This window comes from Hoplias malabaricus, chromosome 2, assembly GCF_029633855.1.
Source record: "Hoplias malabaricus isolate fHopMal1 chromosome 2, fHopMal1.hap1, whole genome shotgun sequence".
Lineage (NCBI taxonomy): Eukaryota > Metazoa > Chordata > Actinopteri > Characiformes > Erythrinidae > Hoplias > Hoplias malabaricus.
In genome coordinates this window covers 41,835,228-41,857,350 of record NC_089801.1, presented here as the reverse complement: position 1 = coordinate 41,857,350, position 22,123 = coordinate 41,835,228, and the positions used below count along the sequence as shown (strand labels likewise).

General features: G+C 41.5%; 1 protein-coding gene across 2 annotated transcripts in view; it reads right to left on the bottom strand.

Annotated features, from left to right (window-relative positions):
• LOC136686113 (ankyrin-2-like) overlaps nucleotides 1–22,123 on the bottom strand; it is a 113,046-nt gene that overhangs the window by 29,261 nt on the left and 61,662 nt on the right. For both annotated transcript variants that reach the window (XM_066659660.1, XM_066659661.1), the window contains exons 24-27: nucleotides 11,478–11,604; nucleotides 3,467–3,571; nucleotides 691–766; nucleotides 168–271 (exon numbers count right to left, since the gene is read on the bottom strand). In XM_066659660.1, coding sequence (XP_066515757.1) covers nucleotides 168–271; nucleotides 691–766; nucleotides 3,467–3,571; nucleotides 11,478–11,604 — 412 coding nt within the window. The remainder of the gene's footprint in view (nucleotides 1–167; nucleotides 272–690; nucleotides 767–3,466; nucleotides 3,572–11,477; nucleotides 11,605–22,123) is intronic.

Sequence of the window (22,123 nt, the reverse complement as noted above, 5' to 3'; positions counted from 1 at the left end):
AGAGAGAGAGAAAAGTAGCAAGATTGAGAGAGAGAGAGAGATGACACCACAGGGGGGGAAGAGAGGAAACAGCAGCTTTGATTGATGGTCAGCTTTATGTTTGGTGGTGTGATGTGACTGCTTGTTCTGTATGTCTGTATTGTGTGTGTGTGTATGTGTGTACTGACCCTGAGTGCAGCAGTGTGCTGGTCAGAACGACGTTGTCCAAATGTTCTGCTCCCCAACTCAAACGGAAAGAGTCCTTATCTGTTTCTCTGGAGAGAGCAGAAACCTGACGCAACAGAGGCTAAAGTTAATAATCCCCTCAATTAACAATCTTCTCAGACACTAATCTCCTAGTCACTAACCTCTCAGTTACTAATACCCTCAGTAACTATACCCTCAGACACTAATTCCCCAGTTACTAACCCCTCAAACACTAATCCCCCAAGTAACTAACCCCTCAGTCACTAATCCCTCCAGTAATTAATCCGCTCAGTCACTATCCCTTAAGTCACTAACCCTTCCATAACTATCCCCTCAGACACTAATCCTCCCAGTCAATAACCCCTCAAACACTAATCCTCTAAGACACTAATCCCACAGTCACTAGCCCTCTGTTAATAATCCCCTCAAACTCTCATGCCCCAAGACACCAATCTCCTCAGACACTATACCTTCAGTCACTAATCCCCTGGTTTGCTGGTTTACCTGGTGGCTTGTGATAATGTCCTCGATCAGGACTCCATCTTGTGGGTAGGATAGGTGTGGTGGAGTCTGCTGAACCCTACAGTGATGGAGAGAGAGAGTACCAGGTCAGTGTCTTACATTGTTTAACAGTTGTGTGGTCCACCCCGTCAGTGTGTAATGCACCACAGGAAGGTGCTATCACTGTGAATGTTCAAAAGAAACGGGTTACAGATGCAAGTTATAGAGTGACTTTAAAAACACAAATAAACATGAGTCAGCCTTTCCTCACTGTTCGTTACAGTTTTAAGCAACTGGAATTCCTGCAAAGTATGTTTATTTACAACTGACTGTTTGTGGCACATTAGTATATGGGAGGGGGGAAACCTTTCAAGATGGGTGGTGAGCATTGCGGCCATTTTAAAGTCAGACATTTTGGATCCAACTTTTGTTTTTTCAATGGGAAGAGTGTCATGTGACACATCAAACTTATTGGGAATTTCACAAGAAAGACAATGGTGTTTTAACATAACTTTATTTTTTCATGAGTTATTTACAAGTTTCTGACCACTTATAAAATGTGTTCAAAGTGCTGCCCATTGTGTTGGATTGTCAGTGCAACCCTCTTCTCCCTCTCTTCACACACTGATAGCAACACCACATGAGAAATGCTAGCACAGGCTTCCAGTATCCGTGGTTTTCCATTGTTTTTCTCATGAAAAACAATTAAATATTAAAGTGCGGTGTGCAGCTATTATGTCCTGTAGTGGCAAAGTGACAAGGGCAGGAGAGAGAAAATCCTGAGGAGAAATTAATTGGAGGGCTTAAGTATAGAGGATGGAGTGTATAGTTTGTATTTTTCACCAAGAAGAGACCAGAAGATGGATTGTTTTATGTAGCAGTAATGTTGTTGGGAAGACTGTAGACTGTGGGGCAGATGCCCTCTTGTGGTCAAAGGGTGCAACCTCTATATAGAGCACACAGAGCCATCCAGTCAGCAGTGGTTAGATGCAGCAAAGTTCCAAAAGGATTTGTGCCATTCAAATGTTGTTAATTGTGTGCATCTGTGGCATATTGTGAGTAAATTACTTTATTCTGGTACAAGAGACACATTTAGCCTTTAACTGATTTGTTCAATTAGGCGGCATGGTGGCGCAGCAGGTAGTGTCGGAATCACACAGCTCCAGGGACCTGGGGGTTGTGGGTTCGATTCCCGCTCCGGGTGACTGTCTGTGAGGAGTTGGTGTGTTCTCCCCATGTCTGAGTGGGTTTCCTCTGGGTGCTCCGGTTTCCTACCACAGTCCAAAAACACACGTTGGTAGGTTGATTGGCGAAAAGTGTCCATAGGTGTGAGTGAGTGAGTGAGTGGGTGAATGTGTGCCCCCTCCGGGGTGTGGTCCCGCCTTGCGCCCAATGATTCCAGGTAGGCTCTGGACCCACTGTGACCCTGGATTGGATAGGTAGTTACAGATAATGGATGGATGATTTGTTCAATTACTAAATATTGTAATGATGCTGAGCTAATATTTTGACTGGTTAAAGCTAATGCTAGTTAGCCTGTGTGTTCTGACCAACACCCCAAGGATAACATCCCTAACCAACCTATACAGTCCTAAAACATAACCTATATAACACATATAAGTTACACCTATACAGTCCTAAAACATAACCTATAACAAATGCCAATTGTTCAGGAGTGTGAGGGCATGTGGGAAGAAGCTTCTCTGGAGCCTGGTTGTCCTGATCCTCATTTGGCTAAATCTCCGACCCAAGGGGGGTGATGGAACAGGTGGTGTCCATGGTGTGAGGGATCTGGTATGATTTTCTCTGCACGCTTCCTGGTTCTGAAGCTGTGCAGATCCCGCTGTGTGGGCAGCTTAACACTAATGGCCTTCACCATAATCTATGAATGTCTTGTTTGGTGGCTGAGCTGACCCACACTGTGATGGACGTGGTGATGACAGACCTGTGGCAGGTTGAACCTCCTCAACTGATGCAGGAAGTACATCCTCGCTGAGCTTACTTGACGCTGGAGCTGATGTTGTTGTTCCACTGCTGTGGGTCTAATGGGGTTTGTGATGTCCCTTAGATGTGTGAGGACCAGACTCTCAAAGAATTTCATGACTCCAGAGGTTAAGGCAATGGGTCTGTAGTCATTCAGGCCCAGTGTTTGAAGCACGAGGGTACAAAACACAGGTCCAGTGATGTGTTGAAGATCTTAGTGAAGACTGGAGCAAGCTGTTCTGCACAGGCCTTCAGACATGAGGGTGAGACTCCATCAGGGCCTGGTGCCTTCCTCATTTTTTGTCTCTCGAACAGTCATACAGATCTTTAGAGCAGGTGGAATAAGTGTCAGGAGGGTGTGAACTGCTGCTGAACTGTTGTATGGTGCTGGGCTTTTCGAACCTAGAGTTGAAGGGGTTAAGTTCATCAGCCAGCTGACGATCACAAATTGTCTTTGGGGGTGGTCTTTTGTAGTTGGTGATGTTCTGCAGGCACTTCCACAGTTGATGGCTCTTAGTGGACATCAAACTGTGCAGCTTGTTTGAGTCGCATTTTTTGCCGCTCTGATTTCCCTGTTCAGTGTGTTACTTGCCTTATTGTACAGCACCTGACCTCCACTCCTGTATGCTGCCTTCTTGGACCAGCCAGCTGCTTCAGTATGGCAATAAACTAGGGCTTGTCATTATTATACTTATTGCATGTCCTGGTGCAAACACACATGTCCTCACAGAAGCTGATATGGGATGTCACAGTGTCCATGTATTTATTCAGGCTGCCGGTAGCCTCAAACACACACCAGTTTGTCAGTCCCACGCAGTCCTGTAGCTTCTCTTTAGCCCGCCTCCCATTAGTCCACCTCTTCACAGTACTGACCACAGGCTTGGCACACTTGAGCTTCTGTCTGTAGGTCAGAAAATGTATTAAACTGTGATCAGAGAGGCCCAGAGCAGCACGGGGGGTCAGAGCAATATGCACCCTTTAATACAATGTAGCAGTAATATATGTTACTCTCCCTGGTGGGGCAGGTAACATGCTGTCTGTATTTGGGCAGTTCGTTGGAGAGTTTAACCCTGTTAAAGTCCCCCAGAATGAAAACAGTGTCTGTGTTCATGCTCCACGTTGATGATGTGCTCTGTGTGGTGTGGGGCGGAAAGTAGACTTCCACAAGCACAACAGATGAGAATACCATCCTGACAATCAAAAAGGTCAATATAATCCTAGGCCCTTCTAGATTCTGTGAACTATCCTCATGAACTTGGTGTCAAAACTTTCACAGGAGCATGCTGGTTAATAATTATAAAAAGATTTCTGATACTGTGAAGTCAAGATGGCCACCATATGCAAATGAACCTGTACCATTAATGGCATGTTTTACTTTAACCCCTGTAACTCCTGTATACTTTACTCAAATCATATTGTATTTGATTGCTGGCTAGTTAAGCAGAGACATATAATGCAGCGGTCACACAGGGCTTGTGTCCCCAATATGACACTCAAATTTGCATCCCAGACCAATATTGCTGCTGCTCTGTACTGTCTCCTGCCTTCTCTGAGCCAACATGATGATGGCGCTGACGGTTTCAGTTTCCAAACAGGAGAAATTATTAAAATATTTTATTCAGGTTTCAAATTTCAACACATACGAGAATTAAACCCTATTGTTCTGTCGAGTTGTGTTAACTTGTGGAAATGTGCTACCATAATTGTACTGAAATAAGTACAGATGCCTAAAAAAAACAGTAGATAGATTTATTTTAGCTTATCAAAAAATACTATCAGGAAATACTCCCAACTGAAGTATAAGCAGAAGATCCCAAATAGCCTGCAAACATTCAACAGTATATAAGGCCTTGTACTTGCAAATGTGAGCAAAATTTACACAGACTGCAAGGCACCCATATATTGCAGCTTAATATGGGGTTCAGTCCAAATGCATCTTTAAAATTTTAGACAGGATTTAAAAAACATCCTTCCAATAATTCTCCAGTTTGGGACTGGAACTATAACTATAACTATGAAGTAAATTAGCTTCCACTGAGTTTCATTCATTACATTTTTTTGGTTGAAAACTCAGGATAGAAAGTATGTAACTTTGTTTGACAGTAGATTTAATAGATGTTTTAATTTAAAAAAGGATTTTAAATTGGATAAAACAATGGTGTGAAGTAATGGAGCATGTATGCATATATATATGCTTTCATAGCTTCAGTTGATGGCAGACTATGTTAGTAATATATCATAGAAATAAGAAAGTTGTGTCTGGGTTTAAATTTATATTCAAATTATAAATTGCTTAATTTAGCAGTTTCATAGTTGTACAAAAGACTGTTAAATGTTGTCAGTTTTCATACCTCAAGTTTAGTATGCCTATAGTTTAGTGTTTTGTATGTAGTTCTAATTTCAGCCACTAGGCAGCTACCCAAATGCACCAATGCGTAATCCTGCTAACAAAACGTGGTTTAGAGAGGTATTGGCATGAAATGGTCTCCATTTAATCGGTCTCATTAACAGTGTGCATCCATTAAAAGTGAGTAACCTTACGTGTGCTTTATCTTTGGTTGTGTAAGACCTATATATATATTTTCACTAAGTTTTGTCAAGTGTTTTTAAGTAATTTGGGGAAGTCAGCTGTTAGCAACTTAGCTTTACATAATTGAGATATGTAGGCCTATATGTGACGCAGTACATGTCCGTAGTTTGTTTTCCTAATTAAATACATCCATAAAATACTTGTGTGATATATACCTTATGTTGAGTAGATTACTTTTAGCTGTGATATGTCATGTATGTGCATTTATGTTGTACATCTATAGTTAATGTATAGTCAGGTCTTAGCCTTGTGACAGGCCTTTAATCATGTTTATTCTATTATGGGCATTTTAAGTTGTATTTGTAGTAAGGGGAGTACTCATAGAACAGTATTTCTATGTGTTTTTGTTTATAGGTATCCCTGTGTAGAATACCACACCCACTTCTACTTACATGTGGAGACCTGTACCAGATTAATTTTAATGGACAAGTCAATTTAAAGATTTCAAATTAAATCCTGGACCTGAATATTATCTACTTTATCTCAACTCACCTGAACATATATGATTGCTTTCCGGTCCCAACCCCAGAAGTGATTGTTAATACACATTCAGACCAATTACAGTCATTTTTACAATAGTTACATACATAATCTCTGATTTGAAAATAACAAAAAAAAATATTTAGACCAAATTTCTAAGATGCAAAGATGTATATAAAGCCTCATCTAGCATTGAAGAAATAAGAGATGGGTTATTTGTAATGGAGTTAAGAGAGATAATTTTTTAAAGTTAAAATATTTTTAAATGTGTGACCTGCTTCCGAATATGAATAGTACTTGAAATAATAGGACTGCAATTATAACAATATATTTTAATTGCAACAGGGGATAGGATAATTGCACCAATACTGGTAGACAGTCTCCCCTCCCCAACCAATAGTGCATCCCTGCAGTATCCCCAATCCAGAGTTTTATATAACTGGTTCTTGATTGGATGCTACTGTACGTCTTGCCACTCAGCAGCCACACGTACAGGCAATAGCCTGGGTGGTAGAGTCCTTTAGGATTCTAATAGTCCTCCTCTGGCAATGGCTGGTGTACAGTTTGGAGGTTTGGCAGTTGAACTTCAGTGCTGTGCTATCCATACCACCCTCTACAGAGCTTTACACTCAAGGGTGGTGCAGTTCCCGTACCAGGCAGTGATGTATCTTGTCAATATGGTCTCTACAGTGCATGTGTGAAATGTTCTGAGGATGCAGGGGTTCAAGCCAAACGTCTTTAGCCATCTGCGGAAGAAGAGCCACTGTTGTTGTAATGGAGTTACAAATCTCTTCTTTACCACCCTTGTGGTGTATTCTGTCCATGTAAGTTCCTCTGTGACGTGAACACCCAGGAACATGAAGCTGCTGATGCTCTCTACTGTGGCGTCATCGATGGTGATAGGTGGTTGTAGCCCCCAATGAGGTTGGAACTGACGATTCCTGGATGCTATCCAGAAATCCTACTGGGCAAGCTACAAGCGTAATTGAGGAACGAACCCAAGTGCTAAGCAGTAAGGGAGTGGAACAAATGAAAAACAAACTGAATTCAATCCCACCAGAGGTGAGATTCAAACTTGCACTGCCGTGTAAGTAGCAGTGTGATCTACCACTGAGCTACGGCGAGTGCACCGCAAGTGTCGTATTTTATCTGGGACAAAAAGGTGCGATAATGAGCGGAAAACATAAAACGGGTGGAAAACAAAAGACCACAAAATTTTCGGGAAAAGTTTGAGCGGGAAGAGGAAAACAAAGGACACCAGGGGAGACTGGCTACCTGGATCAAAAACGTTATTCTACCAAAATAAAAGAATATAATGGGAAGCTGAGGAGAACAGAGAAGATAGAAAGAGAAGAGGGACATGATCACTTAACCCTGCAGTATAGAGACACCACAAATGGGGAAACAGAGAGGAATCTCTTAGCCCCAGTACTGTGGTGGTAGGGGAAAAAATCCAAAGAGATACTGAGAGGGAGCAGGTAAACTCACTACTTTCAGAATTATTATTTGCATTCAGGAAGATAGGGAAATGCAAAAAATCTTAGCCCTTTTACAAAATTACCAGCCATACTCTGTCACGTATCTAGTGCCAAAGAACCAGCAACTCGGGCTGCTTATATTGAGTCTTTATAGATTTGTCACCAGGTGCGGGGTGTTATGGCTGATTGCTCACCTGTTGCTGCCCTCTGGTAGCTGGAGTGGGGTTGGCACTCATGGTAGGTGTATTCTCTTGCTAATTGACTTAGTATTTTCCACACATCAAATATGTTCATATTTTCAATATATGCTTACAACACTGCTTGCGATACCTATGCAATCACTAAGATCCAATCAATACCAATCCAATCTATACCTGTCCATAAACTGATCTAAAACAAAATTAAAATGGCCTCTTATTATTAGGCTAGTATTTGTTATAACTGGAATTTGACCTAAAACATTTCTGAGAAATTGTGGCTCATCATAGTTGGGCCAATAAATGCGGAGGAAAGTAAAGTGTGTGAAGTGTATTTCCTTGAAAACTAAGACAGATGTGCCATCTTTGGAAGCTACAGTAATTTGATGTTTATCTAATCTAATCAAAATATCTGTCCCTCTGGCACAGGAAATGCAGAGTGGAATATGTGTCATATCCATTTGGACCTGAGTTTAAAATGGGATCAATTTTTAAATGAGCTTCTTGTAAAATTAATATGTCTATGCAGAGAATCTTAAATTGTGATAGCACTCTTTTTTTTTCTGGGACATTAATTGCTCTGACATTCCAGGAAACATCAAAGGTCTAGTTCTACATTTGGTTTGTCACTTATCTTTCCAGTACTCAGACATGCAGATCAGCCGAACAGTGCAGCAGTTAAATATACAGCTCTACTTTATCATACTAACCCCAAAAACTGAAAAAAAAAACTTTCACATCTAGCTGACAGTCTGTATAGGCTACAGCATGTGTGTGAGGGTTCGAGGATCTGGCAACCCGTTTAGCTGTTTCTGTACCCATTCAGAAAAAGCTGTTTTGCTCGCCCTGGTTTTCCTGTTACTTGTTTCTACTGTTATTTCTGTACTTATTTCTGTCTTTACCACTTACTAACCATACATAGATCTATTTTATAGATTATCTCCACAGGATTATTTATTACAGCGGCACTAAAACTGCCACCGGCTCCTGCAGTAACGTTTCTGGTGTAAGTTCCTAAATCAACCTAATGTGGTAAGTACCTGCAATACCATGGCTACTGCTGGCTGTTTTGCCTGCTCAGAGTATGGCATATTTAGTTTAACCCCTTTTTCCATCTCTAGCGATAATGATAGTGGTTGTGTTTGTGCTAAGTGCCAGCTAGTTAGCTCTCTGGTGGATAAAGTGGACCAGCTAGAAGTGCGCATCTGGAGCTTATTATTATCAAGGGATAGACAGCGAGATTCAGTACTAGCAACTCCGGGTGCCTTAGGGAGATTTAGCACCCCCTCAACTCCGGCGTTAGAGTCCTCACAGCGGGGTGAATGGCTGACGTCTCAGCGACATAGCCGAAAAGCTAAGGCTGATGCTAACGCTGAGGCCAAAGCTAGCCCACCAGGACACCACACTCCTCCAATCCATGTGTCAAACAGGTTTGCCCTGCTCAGCGAAGCACCCGCTGAGGAGCCTGTTAAGAGTGCTCTGGTTATAGTAAACTCTATTGTTCGACACACGAAATTAGCTACTCCTTTAGGGGCGCCAGCAGTAACAGTTAGCTGTTTACCAGAAGCCAGAGCGACATTAGTGGCAACCTTAGACTGTTAGCTAACAGGAGATATTAGAGGATAGTTATTCATGTAGGGGCCAAAGGTATTCATCTGCAACAGTGTGAGGTAACTAAGGGTAATATTAGAGAGGTGATTAAACTGGCCCAGACGATGTCAGGTGCCGTAATCTGCTCTGGTCCCATCCCAATGCGGTGCGGCACTGAAACCTACAGCAGACTTTCGACTGCTGGATGTCCAAGTGGTGTTCCGAAAATCAAGTGGGCTTTATAGACAATCGGATACATTTCGAGGGCAAGCCTGATCATATAGGTAGGGATGGTATCCATCCCACGCGGGAGGGTGCTGCCTTACTTTCTTGCAGCATAGCAAATAGTATTTTAGTTAGTCAGCAGAATAGTGTAAACAGCTGCTGACAATCCAGAGCTGGGGCCAGGCCACAGACAGACAGGCTAAACTGACCGTCTGCGAACTGCCTTGAGGTGTCACCTAGGTTCTACTGTATTGAGACTGTGTCTTTCCCTCGAAATAAATGTAGAAGTAGAAAAACTAAATCAGCCTGTTTCAACAACCTAATCAATATTAAATCATACACATATGATAGCAGCAACACCTCAGAACTAAAATTTGGGTTACTCAATATAAGATCACTAAACTCAAAAGCAGTCATCATAAATGATATTATAAGTGGTCATAAATTTGATGTTCTCTGTCTCACGGAAACATGGGTTAGACCAAATGAATATTCAGCACCAAATGAAGCCACCCCCTAGACTATAATTATGTACATAGCCCAAGAGTATCAGGCAAAGGAGGTGGAGTATTTGTAATTTACCAAAAAAAACTAGAAATTAGTCTTAAACATTGTGACACCTTCACTTCTTTTGAGGTCCTCCTCACCATTATTACAAATCCAGTCACAAAAATGATGCATTTTTATTATGTAACATTTACAGACCACCAGGGCCTTACTCAGAATTTCTTAAAGAATTCAGTGATTTCGCTGCAAACTTAGCTGTGTGCAATCATAAATTTATAATTGTAGGAGATTTCAAAATCCAGTTTGAGAAGGCAGATGACCCACTAAAAAGGCATTTACTTCAATCCTAGACTCTATTGGTATTACTCAAAATGTAACAGGTCCTACACACTACTGTCTTCACACTTCAGACTTAGTTTTGACACTAGGTCTTAACATAGACTAAATTAATATCTTACTCAAACCTCAGCAATCTCTGACCATTACCTAATTTCATATGAGCTACGTCTTAGAGATAATATATATTGCTGGTGGAGAGAAACGTTTCCTGACTTGCTCCTCCAAAACACCCCAAAGTGGCTCAATAATATTTAGATCTGGTGACTGTGCAGGCCATGGGAGATGTTCAACTTCACTTTCATGTTCATCAAACCAATCTTTCACCAGTCTTGCTGTATGTATTGGTACATTGTCATCCTGATACATGGCACCGCCTTCAGGATACAATGTTTGAACCAACACATGGTCTTACTGGTGCAATGTGCAATTAATGAAGATTGGCCACCAGGCTGGTCCAATTTAGCCATGAAACCTCCCACACTAAAATGACAGGTGTTTTAGTTTTATTCTCTAACCCCTGTACACACATTCACTCAAAGTCACACCTACGGACACTTTTGAATCACCAATCCACCTACCACGGTGGGTTTTTGGACCATGGGAGGAAACCCATGCTGATATGGGGATAACACACCAAACTTCTCACAGACAGTCACCTGGAGCAGGACTTGAACCCACAAACTCCAGGTCCTTGGAGCTGTGTGACAGATATTAACTCGTACTTTTTCTCAGTTTCAGAGGCTGCCCAAAAATGATGTCCGGCAAATTGGAGGGCCTTCTGGGGGTTGGTGAACACAGACTCTGTGCCACTGAGCGTCACTCTAAGCTTTGCAGATTTGTTGGAACCATACTCCAGGCTTTTCCTGAAGAATGGATCTGGCAGGATGGAAAGGCAGCACGGCCCTTCACCACTGTAGTCAGAAGTTCTCTGAAGATATGTATTTGTTGATTTCTGGTCTTTGTGACTTCATTGCAGATATCTTAGAAAACACTGCAATAGTGTATTCTCAGGATGTGTTTCGGTGGGGCATGTTCATCAGGTCGCGTGCAAAGAGCACCATATGCATGGTCAATCTACAAGCACTACGAGACCCATTCATCAGTTTTGCTATAGATTTCTGTTTTGTTGAACATTAACTCTGAACATAGCGACAATGGCAACTGAGACCATGTTAGTGTTAGCCTCTACGTCTTGCTGCCAAGCATCAGGCAAATCACAAAAGTCTGTGAGCCCTACCAGGGTGTGTGTCGAATCCCTTGCTTAACTGTGCCCCAAAAAGAACCAACTGTGTAACTGTAATGTTATATGTTTTTATTATAATGATGTGTAAGGGTGTAATTGTAATAGTGTATTTGTTATTATAATGATGTGTAATTGTAAGGGTGTATTTGTTATTGTACCTGTCCAGGTTATGGCTGAGGTAACTCATGCCGTCCAGGTACTGTCCAGGTAAAGAGTCATCTCCCAGCTCCCGCAGATCCTCAGCTCTCAGATACTCTCCTCCATCACCCGTCATAGTGTCCTCTCCTACACACACACCACATTTACTTTGTTACAATTACTTGAGTAACTTTTTGGATAAATTATGGTATATGTGCCGACTGCCTTGTTCTTTTTTTTTGTTATACGTTGTAATCTCTGCCTATTGAGCCTGTTGAGTGCCTATTGAGTGAACATGCAAATACACAGAACTACACACACACACATCTTATGGTTTACATAAACTTATGTACAGCCCTTTTTCTTCTTGTTCTTATTCTTTGTAACCTCTACCTATTGAGCCCATTGTTTTGTTATTAAGTCAGTGTCTGAATTTAATTTATGTTAATTTTTTAAATATTTAATTTATTATTGTTTTTGTTGTTTAAGATATATTCTCTGGCTCTGAAATTCTTCATTGTTTAGTTTTTTTTTGTTTGTTTGTTTTTTTTTTGCTTTGTTTAAATCTTGTACAGGGCCATTCTGTGCTCTGCTCAGCTCGTCTGTTTCACTCTCCTCACAGCCCCGCCCCCACTTGCATTCTCTCTCTCTCTCTCTCTCTTACACACACACACACACACAAAATGGAGCAAGAAAAAACAGCAGTTCGCTTATATGGAAATGGTTGGGATTTTACCGGTCAGATGAGTAGCAGAAAAGGCTATCTGCAGGGAATGCCGAAAGCAGGTATCAAATGAGGGGGGTACTCCCAGCCTATTTCACCACTTACAACAGTAGCAGAAACTTCTGTACAAAGCTGTTAAACTCCGAGGTGCTGCTGCTACTGTTCTGAAGCATTCACGTCCCAGTACAGTTCCCTAAACCAGTGCAGACAGCACTGCAAGCTTCATTAGCTAACGCTGTGCCTTACAAAAAGAAAAGTATGAAGTTGCATGGTATTACTAAAGCGGTAGTTTACTACATAGCAAAAGGGTATGCTCCCCGTCTCAACAGTAGAGTAAAGGGGCTCCAAATAACTGATTAAAACTCCGGACCCACGATACCAATCGTCCAGTCGCAATTTCTTTGCATGAGAAGCACTGCCTATCATGTACATTTAAGTCCAACAGACCCTTTCCAACCGGCTCGCGAGAGTAAAACATTTTGCCTTGACGAAAGACATAGGGTCAAGTCGCACTTGTGAGCCATATTTGAGAGTGACTATGCGCTTTATTGAAGATTGGGAGATTAAAATGTGTGTCTGCATACGAGCTATTCCCCAGAAATCCACACTTGGAGCACATAGCCAAAGCCTTTACACCACGTCTGAAACTCAAGGCCTGCGGGCCAAATATGGCCCACTGTGTCATTTGATGGGGCCCGCACGAGCTTGAAAGATCTGATTGACTGCAATCTAGTGGCTTAATGCCGTCACTTCACGGGTAACATAATCGGCATGAATTGTGGAAAATGGAGTTTATGGACAATGCACGCTTTTAGACTTAATTACTCCGCCACTAATTCTAAAGCGTGCATTGACCTTAAATTACATATCCCACAATGCATGCCAATTATGTTGCCCGCCAAGTGACGGCATTCCACCACTAGATTTCAGTGCATCCTCTTCGATGTGATTTTTTTTTCAACAAGTGGAATTAAGAAATGGCTACTAATATTGATCCCAAAATTTCCAGGAAAAGAAAAATTAATGGCAAAGTTGCAAGAGAGATGGGAAGGCAAATACATGTGTGTGCTTCAAGGAGAAAAACCGGTATGTCTTTTGTGTTATGAGGCAGTGGCAGTTGTCAAGGAGTACAATTTACGCCTGCACTTTGATACCAAACACGGAGCTAAGTATGCCAATGTTAGCCTTTAAGAAAAGCAACAAATTGTACAAGAATTAAAAGGCAAACTGCAATCGCCGCACAATAAGTTCACAAGAGAGAGTTATGGCCCAAAACGACACAGCTGTGAAAGCTACCTTTATTGTAGCTGAAGAAATCGCTCGCGCGTCTAAGTCTTTTTCAGAGGGTGCATTATTTTTAAGCAGTGCATGCTGAAGGTATGTGAGCAGGTGTGTTCTGACCAAATACAGACATTTACATTTTTTTGTAAAATGCCACATCTGTTACACGTTCTTAGCAGCTCACAGTTTTTGGTTGTATTCTTAATCTGCCCCTTTCAACTGTGACAATGTTTTGAGTTAGTTAATGTCATAACCTGTGTTTCCTTTATTCAATTTGGATAGTTTGATAATTGATTGATGGAGTAATATGAGTTTCTTAACCTCACAAATTAACAGGATTTATGTTATATTAACAGAGCAACAAGCAAACATTTTTATATCTATGCAAATATTTATGAGTTGAATAAGTAATAAATTCAGAGTTATTTAACATTACAGAGTACAAACCGGATTCCAAAAAAGTTGGGACACTAAACAAATTGTGAATAAAAACTGAATGCAATGATGTGGAGGTGCCAACATCTAATATTATATTCAGAATAGAACACAAATCACAGATCAAAAATTTAAACTGAGAGAATCCTTCTCCTACGCAGCCATGATGTTGTGATTGCTGCAGAATGTGGTCTGGCATCATCTTGTTGAAAAATGGTCTTCCCTGAAAGAAATGACATCTAGATGGGAGCATAAATTGTTCTAGAACCTGAACATAGTTCTCTGCACTAATGGTGCCTTTCCAGACATGCAAGCTGCCCATGCCACAAGCAATCATGCAACCCCATACCATCAGTGATGCAGGCTTCTGAACGGAGCGTTGATAACAACTTGGGTTATCCTTGTCCACTCTGGTATGGATGACATGGCGTCATAGTGTTCCATAAAGAACTTCAAATTGTGACTCATGTGACCACAGAATAGTCTTCCATTTTGCCACACCCCTGGCCCAGTGCAAACGTCTGAGCTTGTGGAGCTTGCTTAGAAATGGCTTCCTCTTTGCACTGTACAGTTTCGGCTGGCAACGGCAGATGGCATGGTGGATTGTGTTCACTGACAATGCTTTCTGGAAGTATTCCTGAGCCCATTCTGTTATTTCCTTGACAGTGGCATTCCTGTTGGAGGTGCAGTGACGTTTAAGGGCCCGGAGCATCCAGTAGAGTTTTACGGCCTTGACCCTTACGCACAGCAATTGTTCCAGATTCTCTGAATCTTTTGATGATGTTATGCATGGTTGATGATGATAACTTAAAAGTCTTTGCTATTTTACGCTGAGTAACACAATTCTGGTATTGCTGCACTATCTTTCTGCGCAACAATGGTGGAATTGGTGATCCTCTTACCATCTTGGCTTCAGAGAGACACTGACAAGCTGAGAAGATCTTTTTATACCCAATCATGTTGTCAATTGACCTAATTATTAGTGTTAATTGGTCTTACAGCTGTTCGTTATATGCTCAATTTCCTTTTTCCAGCCACTTATTGCTACATGTCCCAACTTTTTTGGGATTTGTTGACAATTATGAATCAACATATTTTTCCTTTAAAATGTTACATTTACTTAGGTTAAACTTTTGATCTGTCATCTATGTTCTATTATGAATAAAATATTGACATTTGCCATCTCCACATTATTGCATTCAGTTTGTGTTCACAATTTGTTTAGTGTCCCAAATTTTTTGGAATCCAGTTTGTACTTACATCCATCCATCCATCCATTATCCACCGCTTATCCGGATCCGGGTTGTGGGGGAAGCAGTCGGCGCAAAGAAACCCAGACCTCCCTCTCCCCAGCCACTGCCTCCAGCTCCTCTGGGGGTATACCGAGGCGTTCCCAGGCCAGTCGAGACATGTAGTCTCTCCAGCGTGTTCTTGGTCTGCCCCGGGGCCTCCTCCCCGTTGGACATGCCCGGAACACCTCACCAGGAAGGCGTCCAGGAGGCATCCGAACCAGATGCCCGAACCACATCAACTGGCTCCTCTCGACGTGGAGGAGCAGCGGCTCCACTCCGAGTCTCTCCCGGATGTCAGAGTTCCTAACCCTGTCTCTAAGGGAGAGTCCAGACACCCTGCGGAGAAAACTCATTTCAGCGCTTGTACCCGCGATCTCGTTTCTTCGGTCACTACCCAAAGCTTGTGACCATAGGTGAGGGTTGGGACGTAGATTGAACGGTAAATAGAAAGCTTTGCTTTTCTGCTCAGCTCTCTCTTCACCACAACGGACCGGTACAGAGCCCGCATTACTGCTGATGCTGCACCGATCCGCCTGCCAATCTCACGCTCCATCTTTCCCTCACTCGTGAACAAGACCCCGAGGTAGACTTGAGTCAGGATCTCACTTCCAACCTGAAGAGAGCACTCCACCCTTTTCCGACTGAGTACCATGGACTCGGACTTGGAGGTGCTGATCCTTATCCCTACCGCTTCACACCCGGCTGCAAACTGGTCCAGCAAGAGCTGGAGGTCCGCCACTTGGCTACACCCAGAAATTCTGTCCATAAAAATTATGAACAGAACTGGTGACAACGGGCAGCCCTGACGGAGTCAAACTCCGACTGGAAACTTACATTGTACTTACATTTATTCTACATTACATTTGGTTACATTTATACTGTTTTACAGTTACATCTGGCCCTTTGAGAGCAACCATTATGCTGTTGTGGCCCTCTGTGAAAATGAGTTTGACACCCCTGATTTACACTGTTCTTAAAAGCACTTTATTACAGATTCTGTATGACTGTAAATTAATAAAGTCATTTGACATGTACTTCAGTTTTATTTTGATAAATAAAATGTTTTTCTGTCATTTTAATTTGCTTTACAACTGAATTGTTTTCAATGTACAGTTATGGGGGAAAACCTGAATGAAAACCTTTGTCTTAAACATACATGGACATTTGATTTTCATTTGAATATTGGGACATGAGGTTGAGCTAACACACAAAACTGTATATTCTGTTCATAAAATCTTCATAAATCATTTTTTCACATTATATTTCACAACATGGGCAGCACGATGGCGCAACAGGTAGTGTCGTAGTAACACAGCTCCAGGGACCTGGAGGTTGTGGGTTCGATTCCCACTCCGGGTGACTGTCGGTGAGGAGTTGGTGTGTTCTCCCCATGTCCGTGTGGGTTTCCTCCGGGTGCTCCGGTTTCCTCCCACAGTCCAAAAACACACGTTGGTAGGTGGATTGGCGACTCAAAATTGTCCGTAGGTGTGAGTGTGTGAGTGAATGTGTGTGTGTCTGTGTTGCCCTGTGAAGGACTGGCGCCCCCTCCAGGGTGTATTCCCGCCTTGCGCCCAATGATTCCAGATAGGCTCTGGACCCTCAGCGATCCTGAACTGGATCATTGTCTGTTTACATGTTTTGTTATTTGCTCAAAGTACTAGACGTACAGGAGCACACACAGGAGGAAGCACTTTGGTGAAGTCTGCTTCACAGGAAACTGACTTTTAAAGAACAAGTCAACTTTTTGCTATTTTTGCTCTGTTTGTTTTCTGTTTATAGTTAATAGCACAGCTATGAGTCTTTTGCAATGCAAATAACTTTATTTTATTTAAGGAGCATTATAATTTAATATATGCCAATATTTATTTTTGAGCAACGTCTCATGTACATCTACAGCTGAATGTTAATAAAAGTTCCTGTGTGACATTTGGGACATGTAGTTTTGACTCAGAAGTGCCTTTTTGTTATTATCTCATAAGAAGAAATATATCGAGATATATATCGTATATCACACGTATAGCTAAAAAAATATCGAGATATTATTTTTGGTCCATATCACCCAGCTCTAGTCATATTATTGTAAAGTAACAATAATATGACTCTTACAACCCTAATTCCAGTGAAGCTGGGACATTGTTTAAAACAAAAGTAAAAACAGAATACGATGATTTGCAAATGCTTTCCAACCTATATTCAATTGAATACACTACAAACACAAGATATTTCATGTTCAAATGGATAAGCTTTATAGTTTATTTACAACTATTCACTCATTTTGAATTTGAATTTGCAACCTGTTCCAAAACAGTTGGGACACATGCATGTTTACCACGGTTTTACATCAACTTTCCTTTTAACAACACTCAGTAAGCGTTTGGAAACTGAGGACACTTATTATTGAAGCTTTTTAGGTGGAATTCTTTCCCATTCTTGCTTGATGTACAACTTCAGTTGTTCAACAGTCGGGGTCTCCATTGTCATATTTTGCTTCATAATTACCACACATTTTCAAATGGAGACGTATGTGGACTGCAGGCAGGCCAGTCAAATACCTGCACTCTTTACTACAAAGCCACACTGTTGTAACACATGCAAAATGTGGCTTGGCATTGTCTTGCTGAAATAAGCAGGGATGTCCCTGAAAAAGACGTTGGTTGGATGGCAGCATATGTATGTATGTACCTTTCAGCATTAATGGTGCCTTCACAAATGTGCAAGTTACCCATGTTATGGGCACTAACACACCCCATACTATCAGATATGCTGGGTTTTGGACTTTGCACTGATAACAATCTGGACAGTCCCTTTTATCTTTGGCCTGGAGGCCAAAGTCTTTGTCTTGTCAAGTGTCATAAATTTCATGTGATGTCATCACCAAGGAAACTACAGAAAACAGCCAATCAGGAGCAAGAGATACAATTTGAATTTTCTTTTTTTTTTCAGCAGAGTACAGTTTCAGTTGAGTTCAGAACTTTCTAGAGAATGCTGTTCAGCTCTCTTCGGGCTTGTTCAGAAGCTCTCCAGATCTCTCTTATGGCTCTCCTAAAACAGGCCTAGGCTCTTCCAGCAGGGTCCAGCCTCTGTTCTTTCATAGCTCAGGAGATTGGTGCTGAACACTTTGCTGGGATAAACTATAGCCTTTTTAGAATTTAGGGAAATTATCATAGTGAAATTCCCTCATAAATTTAACTCCCTGCTCCCTCATGTATCGCTATAATCCATTTCATTATATGAATGTATAATAAATATTTGTTATTTGATATTACATTTAATAAACCAGCTGTATGATAAAACCTATTCTTGGTCATTTTTTGTGTGTGCACCTGTCTTGTACAGAATTATTACTTTTCATTCAGATTCAATTTCATAACCAAGATTCTACAGCAGGTCAATGAGCATAATTCATTAATGTTAATTATTTCTAGCAAATTCTGCTAAATTATATAGCAATATAATGTCATTCAGCATTATAGCCTACTTGTCCAAGCTGAGACTGGACAGGTAAAGACACTACATATTACTGTAGTGGAGTATGGATCAAACCAAGAAATGAAAAGTTCTGAATGAAAAAACTCTCTACCCTGATCAGGATTTTTTGAACAGAACCCCCACATTCCATAGAATGCGTGTGTGCTGACTTCCCCAACACACACACACACACACAAACTCACGCACATACATATGTCTGCAACAAAGGCTAAGCAGGACACTTTCCAGTGACCCCCTGTCTTCTCCAGGAATGTAAAGAAATCAGACCCAGTTTATGACGCTTTTAAGCCAGGAGATCAAACAAAGTTTTGGAGACCAGGATTAAAAGAACCCCAGTTATGGCCATGGGTGCCAGATTGGCGCCTAGATAGCGCATAGAAAAGCACTGATTATCTTCGGCAAATCAACAGATGGCCACAGGACTGACCTGTAGTGACCTCCCGCAACCCTAGCTCATACCAGACAAACAGCATGGACCAACAGTGCCCCCAAGTGGACATTTGCGAAATCACGTTTCGCCCTGCCGCCTTCTAAATACATAACGGACGCATCGGGTGTTTATAAACATGTTTTATGCAAATATGCATTAATGTTACCCTCTGTTATTCTCAGGTAAATGTCTACTAACTAATGAAGTGATGTGTATTACTGTTTCAATCATGAAGGAAAATTTCTGTCTCTGTTTAGGAAAACGAATTAGTTTCTAACATCTAGAATAATACTGTAATGGAATGCAATTGTAATGTACGCAAGATACATACATACATATATATTTGATAAAGATAATCCAGTACACTCATTATGCTATACCCCAAGTATGTATAAGTATTTTACTTTAGTCATTATCCTATGTTATCCAGCATATGTGACTCTTTTCTCTCTCTGAAACGTGAAACAAGTCATGTGAGCCTCAGACCCAGGATCCAATCAAAGAAAGGAGACCTCCCAAATGGGCGTGACCGCGCCACATCTAAAAAAGGAGTGCCCAGCTCTAAGCTAGCTCTCTTACTCTTACGCTCCACTTTTACGCTCTCTTACACCCTCTTACGCTCCTCACGTCGCTCTCTCTTCACTTTGCTTGCGACGCTCTTCTTCTTCCTTCTTTACGCCGACAAGACGACTTCAAAAGACTCTAACGAAGGACCTCACGCAACGCCCAAGGGACACCTTGTGTCAGTTAGCAGTGCGATACAGAAACTACAGAGTAACGTCGAGCAATTGTCCGTAATCTTTTCTTTGTTTATTTGTGTTCATGCTGGTAGCCCATCCAAGTTTAATTTTATTACTGATCGCTGGGACCTTGGGTTCAAGTCCCATCTGGGTGGAGTTTCCATGTTCTCCCCGTGTCTGCGTGGGTTTCCTCCAGGGGCTCCGGTTTCCTCCCACAGTCCAAAAACATGGAGGGTAGGTGAATTGGCTTCTGTCTAATAACTGTCCTGCTGTCTGAGTGAATGAGTGTGTATGTGTGAGTGAATGTGTGTGTGCCCAGATATGGATTGGCACCCTGTCCTGGGTGAAATCCTAGTGCCCAATGCAGTCCTCCAGGTGGACGGTTGTTCCTGGTCGAGAGTACGCTGTGCGCGTTTGGCTGCCGCTTCTCGCCAGTGTGTGGATTGAGTGTTCTGAGCGTTTTAGTTCTTTAGACTGTAAGGACAAGCAAACTTCTGTTCTAACGCTTCCACATGGATGGAACGTCCCACTCAGGACAGTGAGCCAGAGGAAATCCTTTCATCGGCATCACCACGCTCTGAGCACGCCCGAGGCGGCCTGACTCATGAGTGACCAAGTCCACGCTGACCCAGTCTCAAAGCTCCCACGCAAGAACTGCGGGAACCAAGCGGGACTCCTCTCTCCCAAAACCTCAAAGCGCCTCTGTACCCATCAAGTGGTTGAAATCAACAGAAAAGTAAGCTAAGATTACTCATTTCCAGAGCTGAAAATTGAATTAAATCTCTTGGTAACATAACCTCTTAATTAGACCATAGCAACGCCTCATTTCCAAGTCATATCGCCTAGCCTATCTCTAAATTCGAACAGGTTTCACCTGCATTGATTCCGTGAGATTGTGCTATGTTTATTAAATATTATCTTTCCTCTTAATAAAATATTTCCATTATTTGAAATAACAGTGTGTTGAGTTTGTTCATTAAGAGTCTGAAAATCCTAAAGAACTCACGTAGCGGCGACAGTATTCACTCTCCAATTAATGGTTAATGTTTTTGTCATTTAAGTCAATCATAATAATAATAATTATTATCATTAGTTAAATCACTATTAAGCATAACGAGTTCAAATAAGGTCACTCCACTACATTACTTAATAGCTCCTAATCATGGAGCCTAACAAAATGAATTAAATAATTAATTATTAATTAAATAATAAATTAATTATCACTGACTCCGCTACAATGTCCATGATTTCCAAAAGCAATTTGAAATCCCGACTCGTCAGACAACAGGACACTTTTCCTTTTTGCGTCAGTCCATCTCAGATGAGCTCGAGCCCAGAGAAGCCGGCGGCATGGTATGGTAGAGTTTTAATGTGCACTTGTAGATGGAGCTACAAACTGTGTTCACTGACAATGGTTTTCTGAAGTGTTCCTGAGCCCATGTAGTAATATCCATTACAGGATGATGTCAGTTTTTAATACAGTGCCACCTGAGGGATTGAAGGTCACTGGCATTCAATGTTGGTTTTTTGGCCTTGCCACTTTCTCCTGATTCTCTGAAACTTTTGATGATATAATGGACTATAGAAATTAAATCCCTAAATTCCTTGCAATTGTACATTGAGAAACGTTGTTCTTAAACTGTTGGACAATTTGCTCATGCAGTTGTTCACAAAGTGGTGAACCTCACCCCATCCTTGCTTGTGAACGACTGAGCTCTTCAGAGATGCTCCCTTTATACCCAAACATGACACTCACCTGTTTTCAGTTAACTTCTTCACCTGTTCCAAGTGTTGTTCAACTTGTTCAATGTTCCAAACAGGTGTTTTTTGAGCATTCCTCAATTTTCCCAGTTTTTTGTTGCCCCTGTCCCATATTTTGGAACGTGCTGCAGGCCTCAAATTCAAAATGAGTGAATATTTGCAAAAAAACAATAAAGTTACAATATCCGTTTGAACATTAAATATTTTGTCTTTACAGTGTATTCAATTGAATACAGGCTGAAAAGGATTTGCAAATCATTGTATTCTGTTTTTAATTTATGTTTTACACAACGTCCCAACTTCATTGGGGTTGTACTTGAGTACAGTTTGGCTACTCTACCCACATCTGCTCCCTTCTGACCATTGACACTCCACACTGCATGCTGTTAAATGATCATCACCATCATCATCAATATCACAGTCATCACCATCACTCCCCCTTTCCACTGAGTACCTCTCCACTCTAGAGCCAGTTGTGCTACAGCAGGGGTAATAATTAAAATTCATTAAGGAA